Source organism: Eriocheir sinensis, unplaced genomic scaffold (assembly GCF_024679095.1).
Source record: "Eriocheir sinensis breed Jianghai 21 unplaced genomic scaffold, ASM2467909v1 Scaffold232, whole genome shotgun sequence".
Taxonomy (NCBI): domain Eukaryota; kingdom Metazoa; phylum Arthropoda; class Malacostraca; order Decapoda; family Varunidae; genus Eriocheir; species Eriocheir sinensis.
In genome coordinates this window covers 353,063-380,871 of record NW_026111535.1, presented here as the reverse complement: position 1 = coordinate 380,871, position 27,809 = coordinate 353,063, and the positions used below count along the sequence as shown (strand labels likewise).

Below are 27,809 nucleotides of genomic sequence, written 5' to 3'. Positions count from 1 at the left end.
AATTACTGACCCGATTTATTCCCTACTCGACACCTGACATAACCTATTTTCGAATTCCACCTATTCCCATTAGCATCCTCCATTACTTTTCACCCCGCCCCCTTTAATTACCACCACGCAATTTACTGACCCCATTTACTAACTATTCGACACCGAACATGACATAATTACGAATTCCATCAACTCCCAATACTCCCTTTTTTTTTATACCAGAGGATTTTCATCTAATGTAGAAAAGGATGAGGAAGCCGTTCATGGCCTGAAATCAACGCCCCAGGCAAAATTAGCGGTGTCTGGGGGTATGGTCCCCTTTGCGAATAAGAATATATCCCTCTTTAATTATCACCACGTAAATTACTGACCCGATTTAATCCCTATTCGACACCTGACATGACATATTTTCGAGTTTCACCTTCTCCCATTAGTCCCCCCCAAATTACCGTCAACCCTCGCCCCCTTTAATTATCACCACGCAATTTACTGACCCCATTTACCCCTTATTCGATACCGAACATGACCTAAATACGAATTCCAATTACTCCCATTAGAACCCTCCACATTATCATGAGATTCCGCCCCCTCTAATTATCACCACGCAATTTACTGACCCCATTAACCCCCTACTCGACACCCTATATGACCTATTTCCGACAACACCAAATCTTATGAGTGGCTGTTTTCTTACTCTAACCTAACTCGTGAAATCGAGTTAGGTTAGGCTAATGGAACAGCAATTCATAAGTATCGGTGTTGTGTCGACGTGTATGGAAAATGTGATATTTCTCGCTTAGTTTTTACTCTGAACTTTGCAAAGGGTACCTAATTGATGCAGAAAACTCCGACGAATCGAATGGTACACTTAGAATTGCTCTAAGATAAAAACTAATGGGTATATTTGCATATAATTATCAGGAATGTTCGATGATTTTTTTTGATTTACAGAAAAAAACAACTTATATTCCTTTTTCTATTTCGTAGAGGCATATCATCTTATGTAGAAAAGGATGAGGAAGCAGTTCATGGCCTGAAATCAACAACCCAGGCAAAATTAATTGTGTTTTGGGGTGTGGTCCCCTTTGCAAAAAACAAGAAAAGATTAATTTTATAGCTTAGTTTTCAGTATGAACTTTGAAATGGGCACCTACCCCATGCATAAACGTCTGCCGATTATAATGGTACTTTCAGAATTGCTTAACCATAGACTTCACAATCTCTTGACGGGAAACGGGGCGCGGGGCCGATTCGCAGGGGGCCGATTTTCAAAAATTTAAAATTTAAATATTTTCAAAACCAAAGCAGCTAGCGACCTGAAACTAAAACAGGCACCTCCCTTAGGCATATATGAGTCTCCATGAGCAGCGGTATCAAAAAATTCAAAGTCGTTCCCTAATAAAATCCCGATTAATTGTTTTTTATATAAGTATAACAAAACTTAAAAAGGCTATAAGATCCTCAGATTTTACGCTAGATGCACAAACATCACCAAATGCAGAGATAATCACTTATATTTTCAGAATCAATAGCAATATTTAGCATATCTTATAAGTTTTTGCCCGAAATAGCTACTTATTTTTTTTTATTTAGTGCAATTTTTTACGTAAGTTTGTTACATCGAATAAATCACTTAATTTTCCCATTAGAAACTTAATACTTGAGGAAAGCATGCAGAAACATCTTAATTTTACTCAACAAAAGCAAAATATTCATTTTTCTATATACAATCACAACTTATTTTGGTTGAATTCCGATGTCACTATTGCCGCAGCACGTCTTCCCGGCTATCTGGCCCTCGTCCCTGAACAATCACTTTAGCCTTTTGGCCTATGACTTGTGGGCCCCGGTCAGTTTCCTGGACTTGTACACGTCCCTGTTCCTCGCCGTCTCCTTCCTGCCCTCCTCGATACTGCTCCTCTTCCTGCCGGTCGGCTGCTTCAAGGCCTTGTTCTTCCTCGCTTCTGAGGTCACGTCCTTGGAGAAATTAGCACCGAAACAGTTGAAGAGGGACCTGCTGATGTGCGGCAAGATGGTGTTGGCCAGGTTGTGACCCTCCTGGCACCTGTACCCCTGCAAGGTCGGGTCTGAGGCCGCCAGGAACTCCAGGAGGTGCCTGAACCCGTCCCTGTGGCGCATGGCAAGGGAGAGGAACCTCAACCTGCGCTCCTTCTTGTCCTCCCTGCACATCAGGGAGTCCCACAGCGACATCACGAAGGACGCCATGTGGGCCATTGGGCGAGATGGCCGCTTCAGGACCGCCCGGCCCGTCTCCAGCTCTCCCCTGTCGACCAGCTCGACCAGGGCGTCGAACATCTCGAGCTCCACGGTAATCTTCATCTCCTCCTGCTGGGCAAGCTCCTGCTTGCAGCACTCGGCCACAGAGGAGTTGGCCTGGACCTTCCTGGCCAGGTAGCCGGCGTAGTTGCCGACAGCGGCGAGGAGCAACTCGTCCGTCGGCGGGTCCGGCTGGTCGTCGGCCAGCTCCCTGGCAAGCTGGGCCAAGATCACCTCGTCGTCCTCCTTCTCCTCTGCCTTGGCCCGGTCCAGGTCGGCCTGCACGTCCCCGGGGAAGAACCCGACGAGCTTCAGAAAATGCAGGCGCTGGGCCAACCTGTTGCTCACCATGAAGTTCTGCACGCTCGTCCAGTAGTTGGCGCCGCACATGGTGCGGCGCTTGCCGAAAGAGTGCTCAGTCGGGTCAGAGTTGGCCTTCCCCATGCACACATACTCGACCCCGTAGGACGTAGTGAACAGCCCCCTCACTACCACACTGCACTGAACACACCACTGCACTGCACACAACACTGAGTCACTGCACTGATGGCGTAGTACGGCTCCTCCACAGTTTACTCCACGGGGTCGCGGCGTCCTCATATCTTGTGTCTCCTCCGTCACTTCCACTCGATCCACTGCCTTCTGTGTCTTCTTGTATCGTCCTCTGGATCCTTGCAGTTGTGGGGAAGGGTACAGAGACGATGAATAACTGTAGGTCCTTTACTTGGAGAGTAAACAGAGGCAGGACAGCGATAATCCTTTACAGAGGGGAAGTGCCCAGCTGACTGCGTGCCTAAGGCGAGTTAGGCGACGCGGGAACTGAGCTGAGTTGCCATGTAGGCACTAACTAAACGTACATTTCTTGTTTCCTAATACGTAAAACTGTGGACTTCACTATCCTACAGTTATCATTCATTTTACGTAAAGATTTCAACCTAAAGTTACGCAAATTTGCCATTTTTTACACAACGTTTTCAAAGTGCACGCATGGTGCTATTTTATATAAGTTACCTTGAATCCTCGACCAAATCACTCTAGAGACACTCCTGCCTGCTTGTATGCACTAAAACTTGAAGATTTCGTCCTGTTTCCACTTAAATTCGGAGTAAGAACGCAGAGTGTGTTTGAGTTGTCGCAGTGAAAGTCGCCATAACAATCGGCCCCTTACGCGAAGCCAGCGCGCCAAGACTGAAGAGATTTCCCGTCAACTAGTTGTGAAGTCTATGGCTTAACGAAGAACGGTAATGGAGTTATTGTCATTTTACGATGTATTTCATGGGGCTATTTTTATAAAAATAAAATAAAATGAAGCCATTTCCGTATTCCACCTACTCCCATTAGCCCCCCCCCCATTATCATCAACCTCATCCCCCTTTAATTATCACCACGCAAATTACTGACCATAATTATTCCCTATTCGACACTTGACATGACCTATTTTCGATTTCCACCTATTCCCATTAGCCCCCACCATTACTTTTCACGACCGCCCCCTTTAATTATCACCTCGCAATTTACTGACCCCATTTACTCCCTATTCGACACCGAACATGACCTAATTACGAATTTCACCTACACCCAATAGCCCTCCCCCCTTACTCTAACCCCCCGCCCCCTCTGATTATCACCACGTAATTTACTGACCCCATTTACCCAGTATTCGACACCTCACATGACCTATTTTCGAGTTTCACCTACTCCCATTAGCCCCCCCCCAATTACCGTTTACCCCCGCACCCTTTAATTATCACCGAGCAATTTACTGACCCCATTTACCCCTTATTCGATACCGAAGATGACCTAAATACGAATTCCAATTACTCTCATTAGCCCCCCCACATTATCATGAGCGTCCGCCCCCTTTAATTATCACCACGCAATTTACTGACCCCATTAACCCCCTACTCGACACCCCATATGACCTATTTCCGAATTAAAAAATCTAGACCTTCTTCCTCTTCTTGAGGCCTTATAACGGAGCTATGCACAGTAACCACAGAATTGCGGAGCAAGGTCTTCTTCCTATTCTTCTTTTTACCCATCACACAACACCCAATCTTATGAATTGCTGTTTTCTTACTCTAACCTAACGCGTGAAATCGAGTTAGGTTAAGTTAAGGGAACAGCAATTCATAAGGTTGGGTGTTGTGTCGACATGAATGGAAAAAGTTATATTTCTCGCTTAGTTTTTACTCTGAACTTTGCAAAGGGTACCTAATCGATGCAGAAAACTCCGACGAATCGAAGGGTACACTTAGAATTGCTCTAAGATAAAAACTAACGGATATATTTGCATATAACTATCAGCAATGTTCGGGGATTTTTTTGATTTCCAGAAAAAAAGGGCTTTTATTCTTTTTTCTATTTCCCAGAGGCATTTCATCTTATGTAGAAAAGGATGAGGAGGCCGTTCATGGCCTGAAATCAACGCTCCGGGCAAAATTAACGGTGTTTGGGGGTATGGTCCCCTTTGCGAAAAACAAGAAAAGATGAATTTTATCGCTTAGTTTTTAGTATGAACTTTGAAATGGGCACCTACCCCATGCAGAAACTTCCGCGGAATCGAACGGTACTTTCAGAATTGCATTACGATGAACGCTAATGGATATATTGTCATTTTACGATGTATATATTATTAGGCTATTTTTATAAAAGTAAAATAAAATGAAGCCATTTCCATATTCCACCTACTCCCGTTAGCCCCCCCCATTACGATCAACCTCATCCCCCTTTAATTATCATCACGCAAATTACTGACCCGATTTTTTCCCTATTCGACACCTGAGATGACCTATTATCGAATTCCACCTATTCCTATTAGCCCCCCCTATTACTTTTCATCCCCGTCCCCTTTAATTATCACCACGCAATTTACTGACCCCATTTACTCCCTATTCGACACCGAACATGACCTAATTACGAATTCCAGATACTCCCAATAGCCTCCCCCATTTACCCTAGCCCCCCGCCCCCTCTGATTATCACCACGCAATTTACTGATCCCATCTAATCAGTATTCGCCACCTCACATGACCTTTTTTCGAGTTTCACCTACTGCCATTAGCCCCTTCCTCATTACTGTTAACCCCCGCCCTCTTTAATTATTACCACGCAATTTACTGACCCTATTTACCCCTGATTCGATACCGAACATGACTTAATTACGAATACCACCTACTCCCATTAGTCCCCCCCCCATTATCATGAACTCCTACCCCCTCAAATTATTGCCACGCAATTTATTGACGCCATTTACCCCCTACTCGACACCCCATATTACCTATTTCCGAATTCTAGCATCTAGATCTTCCTTTTCTTCTTGAGGCCTTATAACGGAGCTATGCACGGTAACCACTGCATCGCGGAGGAATGTCTTCCTCCTCTTCTTCTTTTGACCCATTACACAACACCCAATCTTATGAATTGCTGTTTTCTTACTCTAACCTAACTCTTGAAATCGAGTTAGGTTAAAGTAAGGGAACAGCATTTCATAAGCTTGGGTGTTGTATCGACATGTACGGAAAATGTGATATTTCTCGCTTAGTTTTTTCTCTGAACTTTGCAAACGCTACCTAATCGATGCTGAATACTCCGACGAATCGAATGGTACACTCACAATTGCCTTAAGATAACAACTAACGGATATATTTGCATATAAGTATCAGGAATGTTCGGGTATTTTTTTGATTTACAGAAAAAAACCACTTTTATTCTTTTTTATATATCCCAGAGGCATTTCATCTTATGTAGAAAAGGATGAGGAAGCCGTTTATGGCCTGAAAGCAACCCTCAGGGCAAAATTAATGGTGTTTGGAGGAATGGTCCCCTATGGGAAAACAAAAAAAATTGAATTTTATCGCTTAGTTTTTAGTCTGCATTTTGAAATGGGCACCTACCCCATGCATAAACGTCCTCCAGTTCAAATGGTACTTTCAGAATTGCTTTAAGAAGAACGGTAATGGAGTTATTGTTATTTTACGATATATTTTATTAGGCTATTTTTATATAAAAAAAAATAAAATGATGCCATTTCCGTATTCCACCTACTCCAATTAGCCCCCCTCCGTTACCATCAACCTCATCCCCCTTTAATTATCACCACGCAAATTACTGTCCCGATTTATTCCCTATTCGACACCTCAGATGACCTATTTCCGAATTTCACCTACTCCCATTTGCCCCCCCACCCATTACTTTTCACCCTCGCCCCATTTAATTATCACCACGCAATTTACTAACCCCATTTACTCCCTATTCAACACCAAACATGACCTAATTACGAATTCCACCTACTCCCAATACCCCCCCCCCTTACCATAACCCCCCGCCCCCTCTGATTATCACCACGCAATTTGCTGACCCCTTTTACCCAGTATTCGACACCTCACATGACCTTTTTTCGAGTTTCACCTACTCCCAATAGCCCCCCCCCATTACCGTTAACCCGGGCCCTCTTTAATTATTACCACGCAATTTACTGACCCCATTTACCCCTTATTTGATACCGAACATGACCTAATTACGAATTCCACCTACTCCCATTACCCCCCCCTCCCCCATTATCATGAACTCCCGCCCCCTCTAATTATCGCCACGCAATTTACTGACCCCATTAACCCCCTACTCGACACCCCATATAACCTATTTCCAAATTCTAGCATCTAGATCTTTTTTCTCTTCTAGAGGCCTTATAACGGAGCTATGCACAGTAACCACTGCATTGCGGAGCAAGTTCTTCTTCCTCTTCTTCTTTTGACCCATCCCACAACATCCAATCTTATGAATTGCTGTTTTCTTACTCTAACCTAACTCGTGAAATCAAGATAGGTTAGACTAATGGAACAGCAATTCATAAGTATGGGTGTTGTGTCGACGTGTATGGAAAATGTGATATTTCTCGCTTAGTTTTTAATCTGAACTTTGCAAAGGGTACCTAATCGATGCAGAAAACTCCGACGAATCGAATGGTACACAAAGAATTGCTCTAAGATAAAAACTAACGGGTATATTTAAATACCACTATCAGGAATGTTCGAGGATTTTTTTTGATTTACAGAAAAAAAACGCTTTTTTTCCTTTTTCTATTTCCCAGAGGCATTTCACCTTATGTAGAAAAGGATGACGAAGCAGTTCATGGCCTGATACCAACGCCCCAGGCAAAATTAACGGTGTTTGGGAGTATGGTCCCCTTTTGCGAAAAACAAGAAAAGATGAATTTTATCGCTTAGTTTTTAGTATGAAATTTGAAATGGGCACCTACCCCATGCAGAAACGTCCGTCGAATCGAATGGTACTTTCAGAATTGCTTTACGATGAACGCTAATGGAGTTATTGTTATTTTACGATGTATTTTATTAGGCTGTTTTTATATAAAAAAAATAAAATGAAGCCATTTCCGTATTCCACCTACTCCCATTAGCCCACCCCATTACCATCAACCTTATCCCCTTTTAATTATCACCACCCAAATTACTGACCCGATTTATTCCCTATTCGACACCTTAGATGACCTATTCTCGAATTCCACCTATTCCCATTAGCCCCCCCATTACTTTTCATCCCCGCCCCCTTTAATTATCACCACGCAATTTACTGACCCCATTTACTCCCTATTCGGCACCGAAAATGAGCTAATTACGAATTCCACTTAATCCCAATGGCTCCTTCCCCATTACCCTAACCCGCCGCCCCCTCTGGTTATCACCACGCAATTTACTGACCCTATTTACCCCCTACTCGACACCCCATATTACCTATTTCCGAATTCTAGCATCTAGATCTTCTTTCTCTTCTTGAGGCCTTATATCGGAGCTATGCACGCTAACCACTGCATCGCGCAGAAAAGTCTTCCTATTAATAGCCCCCCCCACTTACCCTATCCCCCCGCCCCCTCTGATTATCACCACGCAATTGACTGACCCCATCTACCCAGTATTCGAGACCTCACATGACCTTTTTTCGAGTTTCATATACTCCCATTAGCCCCCCCCCATTACCGTTAACCCCCGCCCTCTTTAAATATTACCACGCAATTTACTGACCGAGATCAACGCCCCAAGCAAAATTAACGGTATATGGGGTTATGGTCACCTTTGCGAAAAACAAGAAAAGATGAATTTTATTGCTTAGGTTTTAGTCTGAACTTTGAAATGGGCACCTACCCCATGCATAAACGTCCGCCGATTCAAATGGTACTTTCAGAATTGCTTTACGAAGAACGGTAATAGAGTTATTGTCATTTTACGATGTATTTTATTAGGCTAATTTTATAAAAAAAAAAAGAATATAGTCATTTCCGTATTCCACCTAATCCCATTAGCCCCCTCCCCCTTACCATCAACCTCATCCCCCTTTAATTATCACCACGCAAATTACTGATCCGATTTATTCCCTATTCGACACCTGACATGACCTATTTTCGAATTCCACCTATTCCAATTAGCCCCCTTCCATTACTTTTCACCACCGCCCCCTTTAATTATCATTACGCAATCTACTGACCCCATTTACCCCCTATTCGACACCGAACATGACCTAATTACGAATTCCACCTGCTCCCAAATAGCCCCCCCCCTTACCCTAACCCCCCGCCGCCTCTGATCATCACCACACAATTTACTGAGCCCATTTACCCCTTATTCGCCACCGAACATGACCTGATTACGAATTCCACCTACTCGCATTACCTCCCCCCCTCCACGTTACCGTTAACCCCCGCCCCTTTTAATTGTCAGCATGTAATTTACTGAGCCCATTTACCCCGTATTTGCCACCGAACATGACCTAATTATGAATTCCACCTACTCCCAATAGTCCCCTCCATTACCCTAACCCCCAGCCCCCTCTGATCATCACCACACAATTTACAGAGCCCATTTACCCCTTATTCACCACCGAACATGACCTGATTACGAACTCCACCTACTCCCATTATCACCCCCCCCCCTGTTACCGTTAACCCCCGCCCCTTTTAATTATCAGCACGCAGTTTACTGAGCCCATTTCCTCCTTATTCGCCACCGAACATGACCTAGCTACGAATTCCACCTACTCCCATTACCCCCCCCCCCTCCCATTACCGTTAACCCCCTCCCCCTTTAATTATCAGCACGCAATTAAGTGACCCCATTTAACCCTTATTCGACACCGAACATGACTTAATTACGAATTCCAGCTACTCCCACTCATCCACCCCACCCAATTACCGTTAACCCCCTCCCCCTTTAATTATCAGCACGCAATTAAGTGACCTCATTTAACCCCTATTCGACACCGAAGATGACTTAATTACGAATTTCAACTACTCCCATTAGCCCCCCCCCTTACCCTAACCCCCCGCCCCCTCTGATCATCACCACACAATTTACTGACCCCATTTACCCCATATTCGCCACCGAACATGACCTGATTACGAATTCTACCTACTCCCATTACCACACCCCCCCCCATTACCGCTAACCCCCGCCCCTTTTAATTATCAGCACGCAATTTACTGAGCACATTTCCCCGTTTTTCGCCACCGAACATGAGCTAATTACGAATTCCACCTAGTCCCATTACCCCCCCCATTATTATTGAGCCCCGCCCCCTCTAATTATCAGCACGCAATTTACTGAGCCCATTAACCCCCTACTCGACAGCCCATATGACCTATTTCCGAATTCTAGTATGTAGATCTTCTTCCTCTTTTTTAGGCCTTATAACGGAGCTATGCACAGTAACCACTGCATCGCGGAGCAAGGTCTTCTTCCTCTTCTTCTTTTGAGCCATGACTTAAGACCCTATCTTATGAATTGCTGTTTTCTTAGTGTAACCTAATTCGTGAAATCGAGTTAGGTTAGGTTAAGGTAACAGGAATTGATAAGGTTGGGTGTTGTTTGGACATGTATGGAAAAATTGATATTTCTCTCTTATTTTTTAGTCTGAAGTTTGCAAAGGGTACCTAATCGATGCCGAAAACTCCGACGAATGGAATGGTACACTGAGAATTGCTCTAAGATAAAAAGTAGCGGGTATAATAATTATTTGCATCTAACTATCATGATTTTTTTTTGTTTTTTTTGATTTCCATAAAAATTAGCGGAGTGTGTGAAACAATCTGTGCCAAAGTCCCATGCTGATCCGAGTCTTCGTGTGAAAGATATTTGCGAAAAACGGCATGTCATGGGGTCTGATAATATGTATAGTAGATATCACCACCACCACCATCACCACCACCACCATTATCACCACAGTTTCTAGTTCAAATCTCATCACCGTCAATACCAATCTCATCACCATCACCCATCACCACCTCCACTACCACCACCACCACCACCACTTGGCTTGTTATATCACCAGTCAACACCAAACACCACCACCTACCTATCCACACACCAATCTCATCACCATATGTTCTAGTTCATCACCACCACCACCACCATATAATAAGCATCTACCCCCCCCACCCCTCCCCCACCTCCCTGTCTTCTCTTTCAACACCAAAATCACTACTTATAATTATCACAACACACATTAAACAGTAGTAGTAGTAGTAGTAGTAGTAGTAATTATAGCATATTACATAACAAATCGTAGAGAAGTCTGACATACTACTACTTCTACTGATACCAACACTATTATAAGTATAAGCCAACACTCACCACTTATTCCTCGTCTTCATCTTCACCTCCTCTTCCTCACGTCCTCCTCGTCCAGGGTCCACCGGGCAAATGACGAGGAGAGAGGCTCGGAGGTGTGGCAAATGCTGGAGGCTGTTGTTGTTCATCACGTCTCGAAGCAATGTCCAGCGGGGAAAGGCTTGGAGGTGTGAGAAGAGGCTGGAGGCTGGGGGTTGGTCACGTCTTTACCCAGAGTCCAGCGGGGATAGGGTGACGAGAGGCTGGGACGGCTGACAAGATGCTGTTCATCACGTAACAAGGCGGGGTAGTTAACAAGTTGTGAGGCTGATGGTTGTTAGGTGGTTACTGATAGGGGTGTTTATATGCATTATGGCCTATAGTGACTGAGTGAATGTATATATCAAGGGGTTTACATAGATTATATAGATACGTGGACATACATTTTGTGTGGTGATATGTGTGAGAGATTAACACACACACACACACACACACACACACACACACACACACACACACACACACACACACACACACACACACACACACACACACACACACACACGGGGACAAATTCACTGTGCAGATTTTTTATAAAATTATTACACATCTAAGAAATTAAGTTGAAAATGGTTGTTGTTGTTGTTGTTTACTCTGTACAAGATAAGAGTATATTAATGAACTTACGGCTGTGTGTGTGTGTGTGTGTTTGTGTGTGTGTGTGTGTGTGACGTGGCTCGGGGCGTACTGTGGTCGCAGCCTCCGCCGCCAGCCCCCGCAAAACAGCCCCGCTCAGCGCACCACCACCTCATCCAGGGGCGCGCTGACCCTTCAAAGCACCCCAAACTCACCCAAGAACTCTCCAAACACTCTCCGTGGTTGTGGTTGCTGGGTTGTGGCTGAGCGCGGCTGTGTGGTGGCTGAGTGGCGGGTTGTCGAAGTGTTGCCCCGGGTCTGAACGCTGAGGGGAGGGTGAGGCTGTCTCGCTATGTATAGCTCTAAAGTGAGGGAGGGTAGAGAGTCTGGGGTGAGTGGATTAGAGAGAGGGCTTATTGGCTTACATTTTAGTGTATGGTAGAGTGAGTTAGAGCTAGTTTTAATCTGAGAAAATGATGGTTAAATATAGGGTAATTTTTCATGTCAAGCTATCACCGGGGTCACAAAACAGTCCATGAAAAGCCCAGAGCACCTTCCACGAGAGGCTTTTCCAACAGGCACAGGGAAGATTGACCGGGTTTTCTTGGGTGACTTTACCGTTGAAGGCGTAGAGGTCGTGTCAAGCTATGACCAGGGTCACAAAACAGTCCATGAAAATCCCAGAGCAACTTCTACTGTAGTCTTTTCCAGCAAGCGATCTGAGGCCCCGAGACGTTTATAAATTCGGGCTTGAGTCTGCCTTCCCTCCCGCTACAGTAACTTGGAGCGCGGGGTCTTATCAGGAGTTATCGGCATCAACATGTACAAAACAAATGACTCTTTTCTAAGACGTAACCACGAAACTCAACAAAGCGCTCCGCTCGCTGCCAGCCTTCCTGACGCCGGGAGGCTGCTCTGGGGGGCGGAGGAGGGAGGGTGGGCATTCTTAAGTGTCTCGGGGCCTCACTATACGTTTCCCAAGATGTTACGAATATGGGTCTTGGGTCACCCCTCCCCGCCCCGCCTCGCCGCGCCCCGTTACCGCCCCGCCGAAGCCACCACGCTGGGCACTGGAGGTCACGAGATACGGGTACAAAACTAACAAAGAATTCAATGCCCCTGGTGATGGCCACGGCGGGGGGAGAGGGGCCGACCACAGGGGAGCCCCCGGGGGTTGTCTGTCTTAGGTGAACAGGTTATATACAGGTATTTACAGGGACCGTGGACAAGGCCGGGGTCACGGAACGCACGCACGCACGCACGCACTCGATTACTCTCTAAAGTACCTCCTGAAACGGCGCCACGGACTGGTGTTGAGTGGTGATAAAGTGGTGATGAAAGGGTGATGGTGTTGAGATTTGGTGGTGATGGTGGTGGTGGTTTGGAAGAAGAGGAGGAGGAGGAGGAGGAGGAGGAGGGGGGTAAGGATGGTGTTAAAGGGTCAGAGACATGGTGGTGGTGGTGAAAAATGGTGATGAAAAACGGTGATGAGACTGGTAAAACGAAGGGAGGAAGAGGATTACTGAAGTGGTGAGAGAGAGAGAGAGAGAGAGAGAGAGAGAGAGAGAGAGAGAGAGAGAGAGAGAGAGAGAGAGAGAGAGAGAGAGAGAGAGAGAGAGAGAGAGAGAGAGAGAGAGAGAGAGAAAAAAAAAAAAACAAAAATAAATAAATATAAAAGCAAATAAATAACTACCATAAAGAAAATCCCTAGTTACCCTTGCAATGATGTGTCCCATATGCTTGAACATGTATTGTAGCAGCAGGCGGTTGGCGGTTGGCAGGCGGTTGATCAGCTGGCGCATGGCCTCGGCGCGCTCCCCGGGGTTAGGAATGATCGCTACGTCCTCAAAGTGTGGCATCATGTCCGACGTCAACACTGGCTCCGGCAACTCCCTGCAGAACGGTCATTTTGATTATTATTATTATTATTATTATTATTATTATTATTATTATTATTATTATTATTATTATTATTATTATTGTTATGTCCGACGGCTTCATTGGCTCCGGCAACTCCCTGCAGAATGGTGATTTGGATTACCAAACCTTATCTAACCTTACCAAACCTAATCTAACCCTACCTAACCTAATCTAGCCTTAGCAAACCTCATATAACCTTACCTAACCTAATCTAACCTTACCTAACCTAATCTAACCATACCTAACCTAATCTAACCTTACCTAACCTAATGTAACCTTACCAAACCTTATCTAACCTTACCAAACCTAATCTAACCTTACCAAACCTAGTCTAACCCTACCCAGTGGCGTTCCTAGAGCATTTGGTACCCGGGGCGGAGCATAATTTTGCACCCCACCACCCCCAGAGCCCTCTATTACCAGAGTTCCGACAACTCTGAGGCAGGCGCCATGTTGACTCCCAGCCGCGCTACCTTGCCCGCCCCGCGCTGCCCTGTTTTACCCCATTAAGCTGTATTTACACTAATAAATAAATTTATTATTGTAAATTCATAAATTCATTAGTGTAAATACAGCTTAATGGTGTAAAACAGGGCAGCGCGGGGCGGGCAAGGGAGCGCGGCTGGGAGTCAACATGGCGCCTGCCTGCCAAATATCCACCTAACGTTTGCTGCTGTGGCCTAATCGTCCTAGTTTGATGGCCAATGGTCAAAACGTCCGTGACCAAAATGTCCTACATTCAGCTGCTACACGGTTCTACTCCTTGGTTCTACTTTTGACGCGGGTGGTCAGTCACGGGTGAGGTAGCCTAGGCCTTGCGGCGTTGCATGTTCAAACGCGTGCTTCCTCAGTCCTCACTCCTCACCCAGGCAGCGCTTTTCCTCGCTCGTGAGTGGGATGCGCCAGGTAATGCGACGAGAAGATATTTACTTTCTTTCCGAGCCAATTTTTACCCTCTACTAGTAGATAATCCCACACTGTGGTGTATCGTCTACAAATATAAGCAGAAACGCGTGTAGATTCAAAAGCCGTGCTGCCCGTGCTTAAAACTTGATGTAATGACAAACATTTACTACATGCGGTCAGACAGCAATCGAGCCGCCACTCCTGCCACCGTCACAGCCTTATACTAGCAAAATGTTGAGGTTCCTTCGCCCCGCTATGTCATACTTATCTGTGTGGTATCACAAGGCAGTGAAGCAGTGGTTCTTAACCTTTTTCAATGTACGCACCCCTTTCATATCAGCTGTCATTTCTCTCACCCCAGAACTGCTGCATAAAAAAGCAAAAATATAAACTCGATGCCCACAAAACCACTTCATTAGGAAATTATCTCCGTACTGATGTATATGATCTCCTTAGGAAACACTACCGGCAATTTCCTGAAAGTCCTTTCCTGTCCCAGAAAAAAAAAAAAAAAAAAAAAAAAAAAATTAATCTTTTTTTTCCTTTAAATTTTCACAGGCATCCTGACACCCTTTAGGAAGTGGCCTAGCACCCCCTAGGGGTGCGAGCACCCCTAATTAAGAACCATTGCATTAAAGGCACACACGCCACGCCGCAACAACGCACTTCCCCCAGCCAGCCCTCGCCTCCATCCTGCCAGCCCTCGTGCACACAGCCAGCCCCCGCCCCTAGCAGTCTTGTGTCTTATGATTTATGCACTAAATGATTACCATGTACACACGACTCCTACCTTACAGCACGCGTTCACAATTACAGCCGCAGATCTGCCTCCAGTGTGCATGGTGCGCCAGGTGCGGTACTCAAGCCTCCATGACGTGGCGGCCATTTGCACCAGCTGACTCGCTGCTCTACATGTATAGCACGCACGTGCCTATTTTTTTTTTTTTTTTTTATTCGTGGTTTTCAATGCCCTGCCTTAATTTATTAGGTTATTATTATTTTCCGTATATTTTGCTTAATATTCAGGGTAGACATATTTAGGGACAGCCACTGAAAAGCTGAAAAAAAATTGCCAGGCCACCTTTTGTTGGGAACCTGGTGGGGTACGTCTTCATACATGACACCCCCCCCGGGCCCCCCCCGCCCCCCTCCTTTAGCTACCCCACTGATTATCCATTAAACGAGCCGGGATGGCACCCCCTTCAAGCTGTCACCCGGGGCGGACCGCCCCCCCCCGCCCCCCCCTTAGTACGCCACTGACCCTACCTAACCTAAACTAACATTACCAAACCTAATCTAACCTTACCAAACCTAATCTAACCTTACCTAACCTAATCTAACCTTACCTAACCTAATCTAACCTAATCTAGCCTTGCATAACCTAATCTAACCTTACCAAACCTTATCTAACCTTATCTAACCTAATGTAACCTTACCTAACCTAATCCAACCTTACCTAACCTAATATGACCTTGCAAAACCTTAACAAACCTAATCTACCCCTACCTAACCTAATCTAACCTTACCAAACCTTACCTAACCTAACCTAATCTAACCTTACACACACACACACACACACACACACACACACACACACACACACACACACACACACACACAGAAACGGCAAAAGATAGAGAGAAAAATAGAAGAAAAAAAAATCACTCATTTATATTGCAGTGGTTAGCACTGGAGCAATTGAATGTGTTGGGTGTGATTTTGGATGAATTCGGTTTGTTGGGTATGATTCTGTAGTAATTTGTTTTGTGTTGATGTGATTTCCTAGGAGTCTGGGTCACTTGCATGGGTATATCAGTGAGCCTGGATGCAGTTTAACCCCTCCTCTGCACCTTGAACCTGTAAAACACTCGTGAAGGCCTGATTGACGTCCTTTTTAAGCTTTGGGAATAGGTTATGTGCGGAAGCCCAGAGCCAAAACAATGACTTGAGTCACTCATTCATTAATTAAGACTAATGAAACGTGTAATAATTCCTGCGATGGTCAAATAGTAGCTTGAAAATAAGGTCAAACACTCACAGTCCAGCGGCGCCCTCAGACCGGGCATGGCGCCGCAGATTACAGGTGTGGCACTGCCCTGGCACTGCGTGGGGCAGCAGTGTGGGGAGCCTGAACACCTCAAGCCCTGCAGGAGGCCATGGAGGGAGCTTTGGGGCGGGCTGAGGGGCCGAGGCGGGCTGTCGGTCTTGCTCTTGCTCTTGCTGTGCAGGTGACCCGTTGGAGAGTCATGCCTTCGTATCGGCACAACCTGTAATAAATAAAACATCAAGCAGTATCCATTAGAAATGTTCCAATTCCCTATTTCTTGCACACCACATCTTTGCCAGAAAACTCTCCATGGCTTCTATAATTCTCTCTCTCTCTCTCTCTCTCTCTCTCTCTCTCTCTCTCTCTCTCTCTCTCTCTCTCTCTCTCTCTCTCTGTGTGTGTGTGTGTGTGTGTGTGTGTGTGTGTGTGTGTGTGAGACTGACTGACTTTCTTAACGGATGGACTGACTATCACTGACTGGCTGACTGAATAACTAACTGACTGAATGCACTGATATCCTCAAAAATGCTGTCTTACGAGGGTAGACTTATAACTATTCCTGCGCGTGAGCTCATCTTGGGGGTCAGGGGTCAAGCTGTACTTAGCCAGTTTGTCCCTACATGAAAACTACACACATCAACCTTGACCTCGAATATATTATAAACTTGAGGTCAATGCATGGATATGTAAAGGTCATAATAAATTACTTTTTGAACATAATGACATTTGTTTTCACCTTATAACACCTGTAGTAGTATATAGTAGTAGTAGTAATAGTACGTAGTAGTAGTAGTAGTAGTAGTAGTAGTAGTTGATTTACAGGAAAAAACCGCCGTTCATGGCCTTAAATCAACGCCCCAGGCATAATTAACGGTGTTTGAGGGTATGGTCCCCTTTGCGAAAAACAAGAAAAGATGAATTTTATCGCTTAGTTTCTAGTATGAACCTTGAAATGGGCACCTACCCCATGCAGAAACGTCCGCCGAATCGAATGGTACTTTCAGAATTGCTTTACGATGAACGCTAATGAAGTTATTGTCATTTTACGATGTATATTATTAGGCTATTTTTATAAAAATAAAATAAAATGAAGCCATTTCCGTATTCCACCTACTCCCATTAGCTCCCCCCCATTAACATCAACCTCATCCCCCTTTAATTATCATCACGCAAATTACTGACCCGATTTATTCCCTATTCGACACCTGAGATGACCTATTCACGAATTCCACCTATTCCCATTAGCCCCCCCTATTACTTTTCATCCCCGTCCCCTTTAATTATCACCACGCAATTTACTGACCCCATTTACTCCCTATTCGACACCGAACATGACCTAATTACGAATTCCAGATACTCCCAATAGCCTCCCCCCCTTACCCTAGCCCCCCGCCCCCTCTGATTATCACCACGTAATTTACTGACCCCATTTAACCAGTATTCGACACCTCACATGACCTATTTTCGATTTACACCTACTGCCATTAGCCCTTCCAATTACCGTTAACCCCCGTCCTCTTTAATTATTACCACGCAATTTACTGACCCCATTTACCCCTGATTCGATACCGAACATGACTTAATTTCGAATACCACCTACTCCCATTAGTCCCCCCCCCTTATCATGAACTCCTACCCCCTCTAATTATCGCCACGCAATTTATTGACCTCATTTACCCCCTACTCGACACCCCATAAGACCTATATCCGAATTCTAGCATCTAGATCTTCTTTCTCTTCTTGAGGCCTTATAACGGAGCTATGCACGGTAACCACTGCATTGCTGAGCAAGGTCTTCTTCCTCTTCTTCTTTTGACCCATTACACAACACCCAATCTTATGAATTCCTGTTTTCTTACTCTAACCTAACTCGTGAAATCAAGATAGGTTAGACTAATGGAACAGCAATTCATAAGTATGGGTGTTGTGTCGACGTGTATGGAAAATGTGATATTTATTCCCTATTCGACACCTTAGATGACCCATTCTCGAATTCCACCTATTCCCATTAGCCCCCCCATTACTTTTCATCCCCGCCCCCTTTAATTATCACCACGCAATTTACTGACCCCATTTACTCCCTATTCGGCACAAAATGATCTAATTACGAATTCCACTTAATCCCAATAGCCCCCCCCCCATTACCCTAACCCGCCGCCCCCTCTGGTTATCATTACGCAATTTACTGACCCTATTTACACCCTACTCGACACCCCATATTACCTATTTCCGAATTCTAGCATCTAGATCTTCTTTCTCTTCTTGAGGCCTTATATCGGAGCTATGCACGCTAACCACTGCATCGCGCAGAAAAGTCTTCCTATTATTAGCCCCCCCCCACTTACCCTATCCCCCCGCCCCCTCTGATTATCACCACGCAATTGACTGACCCCATCTACCCAGTATTCGAGACCTTACATGAACTTTTTTCGAGTTTCATATACTCCCATTATCCCCCCTATTACCGTTAACCCCCGCCCTCTTTAAATATTACCACGCAATTTACTGACCGAGATCAACGCCCCAAGCAAAATTAACGGTATATGGGGTTATGGTCACCTTTGCGAAAAACAAGAAAAGTTGAATTTTATCGCCTAGTTTTTAATATGAACTTTGAAATGGGCACCTACCCCATGCATAAACGTCCACCGATTCAAATGATACTTACAGAATTGCTTTACGAAGAACGGTAATGGAGTTATTGTCATTTTACGATGTATTTTATTAGGCTAAGGGATATATTTGCATATAACTATCAGGAATGTTTGGGGATTTCTTTGATTTACAGAAAAAAACCGCTTTTATTCCTTTTTTCTTTATTTCATCTTCATTTTCATTAGAAAAAAAGGACGAGAAGCCGTTCATGGCCTGAAATCAACAAAAAAAAAAAATAAAAGGGGGTGGGGGGGGGTATGAAAAAAAAAAAAAAAAAAAAAATAATTTATTTTTAATTTTTTTTTTTGACTTTGAAAATGGACCCACCCCCATGCAAAAACGTCCCGAAATCGAACGTACTTTTTCAAGCGCTTACGATGAACGCTAATAGTTATTATTGTTTTTTACGATGTATTTTATTAGGCTATTTTTATATAAAAAAATAAAATGAAGTCATTTCCGTATTCCACCTACTCCCATTAGACCCCCCCCTTACCATCAACCTCATCCCTCTTTAATTATCACTACGTAAATTACTTACCCGGTTTAATCCCTATTCGACACCTGACATGACATATTTTCGAATTCCACCTATTCCCATTAGCCCCCCCAAACCCCCCCCCCCCCCTTTAATTATCACACGCAATTTACTGACATATATTACCCCCTATTCGATACCGAAGATGACCTAATTACTTTTCACCCCCGCCCCCTTTAATTATCACCACGCAATTTACTGAACATATTTACCCCTTATTCGATACCGAAGATGACCTAATTACGAATTCCGATTACTACCATTACCTATCCCACATTATCATGAACCTCAGCCCTCTCTAATTATCACCACGTAATTTACTTACCCCATTAACCTCCTACTCGACACCCCATATGACCTCTTTCCGAATTCTAAAATCTAGACCTTCGTCCTCTTCTTGAGGCCTTATAACGGAGCTATGCACAGTAACCACTGCATTGCGGGGCAAGGTCTTCTTCCTCTTCTTCTTTTGACCCATCCCACAACATCCAATTTTATGAATTGCTGTTTTCTTACTCTAACCTAACTCGTGAAATCGAGTTAGGTTAGGCTAATGGAACAGCAATTCATATGTATGGGTGTTGTGTCGACGTGTATGGAAACAAGAAAAGTTGAATTTTTTCGCTAAGTATTTGGTCTGAACTTTGAAAAGAGCACCTACGCCATGCAGAAACGTCGCCCGAATCGAATGGTACCCTCAGAATTGCTTTACGACAAAAGCAAATGGAGTTATTGTCATTTTACCATGGATTTCAGTAGGCTATTTTTATATTAATTAATAAAATGATGCCATTTCTTTACATTTAAGTATTTTGATTCGAAGAGGCACTTCATCTTATGTCGAAAATGATGAGGAAGCCTTAAATCAACGCTGCGGGCAATTTGAACAATGGAATGCAACACCATACAATGAAGTGGAATAGAGTTCGATGAAATTCAGCACAAAACAATAAAATGGAACAGATAACAATAAAAATTAAGTCATTATAATCATATGGAACACAAAACAATGAAATCCAACACAATGTAATGAATTGCAACACAACTCATACACATATCGAGTCTAGCACATGATCGGGCCATGGTGAATCCATATCACGAGTCAAGCACATGATCAGGCGGTGGTGAAAACATATCACGAGTCCAGCACATGATCAGGCCATGGTGAACTTCTTAAACGAGTCTAGCACATGATTTTGCCGTGGTGAACTTATACCACGAGTCTAGCACATGATCGGGCAGTGGTGAACACATATCACGAGTCCAGCACATGATCAGGTCGTGGTTAACTCATACCACGAGTCTAGCACATGATCAGGCCGTGGTGATTACAAATCACGAATCTAGCACATGATCAGGCCGTGGTGAACACATATCATGAGTCTAGCACATGATCAGGCCTTGGTAACTACGAATTACACCTGCTCCCACTAGCCCCCCCAATTACCGTTAACCCCAGCCCCTTTTAATTATCACCACGCAATTTACTGACCCCATTTACCCCTTATTCGATACCGAACATGACCTAATTACGAGTTCCACATACTCCCAATACCCCCCCCTTTTACCCTATCCACCCGCCCCCTCTGGTTATCACCACGCAATTTACTGACCCTATTTACCCAGTATTCGACACCTCACTTGACCTCTTTTCGAGTTTCACCTACTCCCATTAGCCCCCTCCCATTACCGTTAACCCCCGCCACTTTTAATTATCAGCACGTAATTTACTGACCCCATTTACCCCTAATTCGGAACCGAATATGACCTAACTACGAATTCCACCTTCTCCCATTACCCCCCCCACCTTATTATTAACCCCCGCCCCCTCTAATTATCACCATGCAATTTACTGACCCCATTAACCCCCTACTCGACACCCCATATGACCTATTTCAGAATTCTAGTATGTAGATCTTCTTCCTCTTCTTGAGGCCTTATAACGGTGCTGTGCACAGTAACCACTGCATCGCGGAGCAGGGTCTTCTTCCTCTTCTTCTTTTGACCCATCACACAACACCCAATCTTATGAATTGCTGTTTTCTTACTCTAACCTAACACGTGAAATCGAGTTAGGTTAAGTTAAGGAAACAGCACTTCGTAAGGTTCGGTGTTGTGTCGACATGAATGGAAAAAGTGATATTTCTCGCTTAGTTTTTACTCTGAACTTTGCAAAGGGTACCTAATCGATGCAGAAAACTCCGACGAATCGAATGGTAAACTCAGAATTGCTCTAAGATAAAAACTAGCGGATATATTTGCAAATAACTGTTTGGAATCTTCGATGATTTTTTTGATTTACAGAAAAAAACCGCTTTTATTCCTTTTTTTATTCCCCAGAGGCATTTCACCTTATGTAGAAAAGGATGAGGAAGCCGTTCATGGCCTGAAATCAACGCTCCGGGCAAAATTAACGGTGTTAGGGGTATGGTCCCCTCTGCGAGAAACAAGAAAAGTTGAATTTTCTCGCTAAGTATTTGGTCTGAACTTTGGAAAGAGCACCTACGCCATGCAGAAACGTCCCCCGAATCGAATGGTACCCTCAGAATTGCTTTACGACGAGCGGAAATGGAGTTATTGTCATTTTACACTGGATTTTATTAGGATATTTTTATATTAAATAATAAAAGGTTACCATTTCTTTACATTTAAGTATTTTGATTCGAAGAGGCAATTCATCTTATGTCGAAAATGATGAGGAAGCCTCAAATTAACGCTCCGGGCAATTTGAACAATGGAATGCAACACCATACAATGAAGTGGAATAGAGTTCAATGAAATTCAACACAAAACAATAAAATGGAACAGATAAAAATGAAAAGGAAATCATTATAATCATATGGAACACAAAACAATGAAATCCAACACAATGCAATGAATTGCAACACAACTCATACAAATACCGAGTCTAGCACATGATCGGGCCATGGTGAATCCATATCACGAGTCAAGCACATGATCAGGCGATGGTGAAAACATATCACGAGTCCAGCACATGATCAGGCCATGGTGAGCTTCTTACACGAGTCTAGCACATGATCTGGCCGTGGTGAACTTATACCACGAGTCTAGCACATGATCGGGCAGTGGTGAACACATATCACGAGTCCAGCACATGATCAGGTCGTCTTTAACTCATACCACGAGTCTAGCACATGATCAGGCCTTGGTGATTACATATCACGAATCTAGCACATGATCAGGCCGTGGTGAACACATATCATGAGTCTAGCACATGATCAGGCCTTGGTAACTACGAATTACACCTGCTCCCACTAGTCCCCCAATTACCGTTAACCCCAGCCCTTTTTAATTATCACCACGCAATTTACTGACCCCATTTACCCCTTATTCGATACCGAACATGACCTAATTACGAATTCCACATACTCCCAATAGCCCCCCCCTTTACCCTAACCCCCCGCCCTCTCTGGTTATCACCAAGCAATTTACGAACCCAATTTACCCAGTATTCGACACCTCACATGACCTATTTTCGAGTTTCACCGACTCCCATTAGCCCCCCCCCCATTACCTTTAACCCCCGCCCCTTTTAATTATCAGCACGCAATTTACTGACCCCATTTCTGACCCCATTTACCCCTTATTCGCAACCGAATATAACCTAATTACGAATTCCACCTTCTCCCATTAACCCCCCCCCCTTTATTATTAACCCCCGCCCCCTCTAATTATCACCACGCAATTTACTTTTTTTTTTTTTTTTTTTTTTTTTTTTACGTCGCGGCCTATAGCGCTGGTAGGCTTTTTCCCGGTGGGGCCTGATGATCGGCCCAAGGCTTCTTCCCGGTGGGTCCTGATGGTCGGCCCAGCCCGTTCTGGCGCAGGCGACACCCCATATGACCTATTTCCGAATTCTTGTATGTAGATCTTCTTCCTCTTCTTGAGGCCTTATAACGGTGCTGTGCACAGTAACCACTGCATCGCGGAGCAGGGTCTTCTTCCTCTTCTTCTTTTGACCCGTCACACAACACCCAATCACACCCAATCTTATGAATTGCTGTTTTCTTACTCTAACCTAACGCGTGAATTCGAGCTAGGCTAAGTTAAGGGAACAGCAATTTATAAGGTTTGGGTGTTGTGTCGACATGAATGGAAAAAGTGATATTTCTCGCTTAGTTTTTACTCTGAACTTTGCAAAGGGTACCTAATCGATGCAGAAAACTCCGACGAATCGAATGGTACACTCAGAATTGCTCCAAGATAAAAACTAGCGGATATTTTTGCAAATAACTGTTTAGAATCTTCGATGATTTTTTTGATTTACAAAAGAAACTCGCTTTTATTCCTAGTTTTATTCCCCAGAGGCATTTCACCTCATGTAGAAAAGGATGAGGAAGCCGTTCTTGGCCTGAAATCAACGCTCCGGGCAAAATTAACGGTGTTAGGGGTATGGTCCCCTCTGCGAGAAACAAGAAAAGTTGAATTTTCTCTCTAAGTATTTGGTCTGGGCCCGGATCCACAAAAGCTTAGTTCGTAGTTTTGGGCCCTTAATGCGTAGTTTTGAGAAGATCGAGATTCACAAAAATAACTACAAACTAATCGATGACGTCACGGGTCAGCGCGCGGATCTACAAACGTTTACCGCGCTCTGTGTGACGTTAAATTTGTTGTTAAATAACTACTGCCTCGGAGCTGACGGTAACGCTAACAATATTATCAGATTTACGTATAAATGTTTATAAATCGCGTTTTTCAACTTGAAATATAACTTTGCGAGTAGAGGAGGCCCATCTCTTTATAAAATGTTGAGATATGCACCCTTTGAGAGGTATATGATAAGTGTGGGCGGTATGGCAACACCCGGCCGGGGGATTGCCAGACCTCCCTCCTCTCCCTGCCTTGGAGGATGACTTGGCGACGAGGAAAAGTTGCCGAACTTTATGTAATTTCTGATTTACTAGAGAGAATTTTGCGTTTTCCTTCTATATGTAGATACAGAAAGCGTTCATTTACCCATTAATGTCAACAGAACGATCTTACAATATATAATAGCGAAGAAATCCGAGGCATATAGATGCCCAGAATTAATTCTGCCCGAGGCTCAATTTTATCGATGACAGGGGCCTATATTTTTCCATCCCCTGTCATTATTAATGAATCTCAGGTGTCGCAACTTGGTGTGAAGATGCCCTAAGTATTCACCTGTGGAAATATATTGATGTATATGTGATTGGTATCCTATTTTCTGAGAAAAATGAGTGTGCGATCATGGGTGTCGGAGTGCTGCTCTGGAGGATGGCTTGGCGACGAGGGAAAGCTGCCGAACTTTATGTACTTTCTTATTTAATGAGGCAGATTTTGACATGGTCTTTGTCATCATAATAAAGAATGATGATTATGCTAGTTCTAGACGCCATATCAGTCGAAAAGAACCCAACATACACGAGCTTGAGCTAAGATAACAGAGGCATGTGGATGTCCGGGCTTAATTTTGCCCATGACACCGCCCCCATCCGTGGAGGGACCATGGACCTTTGTCGGGTGACAGCTATCCCGTGAGTTGGGCTGCAGATATGGCAAGACAGTCTTAATTTTCCCTACTCCTTCCTTCCGTCCTTCGTTCTGTCTGCCTCGATATCTGTCCCATATTTCTATTTGCTTTCTTCCTGCCTCAATCTCCTCCGTATCTTCTTTTTCTTCATCTTAAGCATGTTCGTAGGTAACAAGACATCGAACAGCAGAGCTACTTTGACGTAAATGTGCAGCAAACAACGAAATAATTGAATTCGTAGATTACGATTTAGTACAGTTTGCCTTGAAAGGAAGAAAATTGGGAAAAGAGAATGGGTTTCTTGAGCCAGCAGTTGGAGGGGGCTCCCTAGGATTGGCTGACGGTTCTGTAAACGTGCTTGCGATTCGCTGCAGGGCGAATGACGTCATCAACCAATCAGCGGCCTCGCTGACTTAGCGCGCCTCTATCTACAATCTAAGGTTTGCTTCGTGAATCTGACACTAACGTCGGTAGCTAATTCAATAGTGGGTAGTTATGTTAGTTCATAGTTATTAAGTCTGTTTGTGAATTCGAAAATGATGAGGAAGCCTCAAATCAACGCTCCGGGCAATTTGAACAATGGAATGCAACACCATACAATGAAGTGGAATAGAGTTCGATGAAATTCAAAACAAAACAATAAAATGGAGCAGATAACAATGAAAAGGAAGTCATTAAAATCATATGGAACACAAAACAATGAAATCCAACACAATGCAAAGAATTGCAATACAACTCATACACATACCGAGTGTAGCACATGATCGGGCCATGGTGAATCCATATCACGAGTCAAGCACATGATCAGGCGGTGGTGAAAACATATCACGAGTCCAGCACATGATCAGGCCATGGTTAACTTCTTACACGAGTCTAGCACATGATCTGGCCGTGGTGATCTTATACCACGAGTCTAGCACATGATCGGGCAGTGGTGAACACATATCACGAGTCCAGCACATGATCAGATCGTGGTTAACTCATACCACGAGTCTAGCACATGATCAGGCCGTGGTGATTACATATCACGAATCTAGCACATGATCAGGCCGTGGTGAACACATATCATGAGTCTAGCACATGATCAGGCCTTGGTAACTACGAATTACACCTGCTCCCACTAGCCCCCCCAATTACCGTTAACCCCAGCCCCTTTTAATTATCACCACGCAATTTACTGACCCCATTTACCCCTTATTCGACACCGACATGACCTAATTACGAATTCCACATACTCCCAATAGCCCCCACCCCTTAACCCTAAGCCCCCGCCCCCTCTGGTTATCACCACGCAACTTACTGACCCCATTTACCCAGTATTCGACACCTCACATGGCATATTTTCGAGTTTCACCTACTCCCATTAGCCCCCCCCCATTACCGCTAACCCCCGCCCCTTTTAATTATCAGCAGGCAATTTAATGACCCCATTTACCCCTTATTCGCAACCGAATATGACCTAATTACGAATTCCACCTTCTCCCACTACCCCCCCCCCTTTATTATTAACCCCCGCCCCCTCTAATTATCACCACGCAATTTACTGTCCCCATTAACCCCCTACTCGACATCCCATATGACCTATTTCCGAATTCTAGTATGTAGATCTTCTTCCTCTTCTTGAGGCCTTATAACGGTGCTGTGCACAGTAACCACTGCAGCGCGGAGCAGGGTCTTCTTCCTCTTCTTCTTTTGACCCATCACACAACACCCAATCTTATGAATTGCTGTTTTCTTACTCTAACCTAACGCGTGAAATCGAGTTAGGTTAAGGTAAGGGAACAGCAATTCATAAGGTTGGGTGTTGTGTCGACATGAATGGAAAAAGTGATATTTCTCGCTTAGTTTCTACTCTGAACTTTGCAAAGGGTACCTAATCGATGCAGAAAACTCCGACGAATCGAATGGTACACTCAGAATTGTTGTAAGATAAAAACTAGCGGATATATTTGCAAATAGCTGTTTGGAATCTTCGATGATTTTTTTGATTTACAGAAAAAATCCCGCTTTTATTCCTTTTTTTATTCCCCAGAGGCATTTCACCTTATGTAGAAAAGGATGAGGAAGCCGTTCATGGCCTGAAAGCAACGCTCCGGGCAAAATTAACGGTGTTAGGGGTATGGTCCCCTCTGCGAGAAACAAGAAAAGTTGAATTTTCTCGCTAAGTATTTGGTCTGAACTTTGAAAAGAGCACCTACGCCATGCAGAAACGTCCCCCGAATCGAATGGTACCCTCAGAATTGCCTTACGATGAACGCAAATGGAGTTATTGTCATTTTACCATGGATTTCATTTGGCTATTTTTATATTAAATAATAAAATGATGCCATTTCTTTACATTTAAGTATTTTGATTCGAAGAGGCACTTCATCATATGTCGAAAATGATGATGAAGCCTGAAATCAACGCTCCGGGCAATTTGAACAATGGAATGCAACACCATACAATGAAGTGGAATAGAGTTCGATGAAATTCAACACAAAACAATAAAATGGAACAGATAACAATGAAAAGAAAGTCATTATAATCATATGGAACACAAAACAATGATCAGGCCGTGGTGAACACATATCATGAGTCTAGCACATGATCAGGCCTTGGTAACTACGAATTACACCTGCTCCCACTAGCCCCCCCAATTACCGTTAACCCCAGCCCCTTTTAATTATCACCACGCAATTTACTGACCCCATTTACCCCTTATTT

The 27,809-nt window shown here is 44.1% G+C and overlaps 1 protein-coding gene across 12 annotated transcripts in view; it reads right to left on the bottom strand.

Annotated features, from left to right (window-relative positions):
* Positions 1–27,809, bottom strand: part of LOC126991052 (uncharacterized) — a 79,652-nt gene that overhangs the window by 21,606 nt on the left and 30,237 nt on the right. For 7 of the 12 annotated variants that reach the window (XR_007745075.1, XR_007745072.1, XR_007745073.1 and 4 more), the window contains 2 exons: positions 16,387–16,615; positions 13,238–13,415 (listed from right to left, as the gene is read on the bottom strand). Coding sequence is in view for 7 of the 12 variants with exons in the window: in XM_050849743.1 (XP_050705700.1) it covers positions 13,238–13,384 (147 nt within the window). In the remaining 5 variants the exon portion in view is untranslated. Of the gene's footprint in view, positions 1–10,910; positions 11,170–13,237; positions 13,416–16,386; positions 16,616–27,809 lie in introns of all 12 variants that reach the window. The other 5 variants (XM_050849748.1, XM_050849747.1, XR_007745074.1 and 2 more) reach the window with 4 other exon arrangements.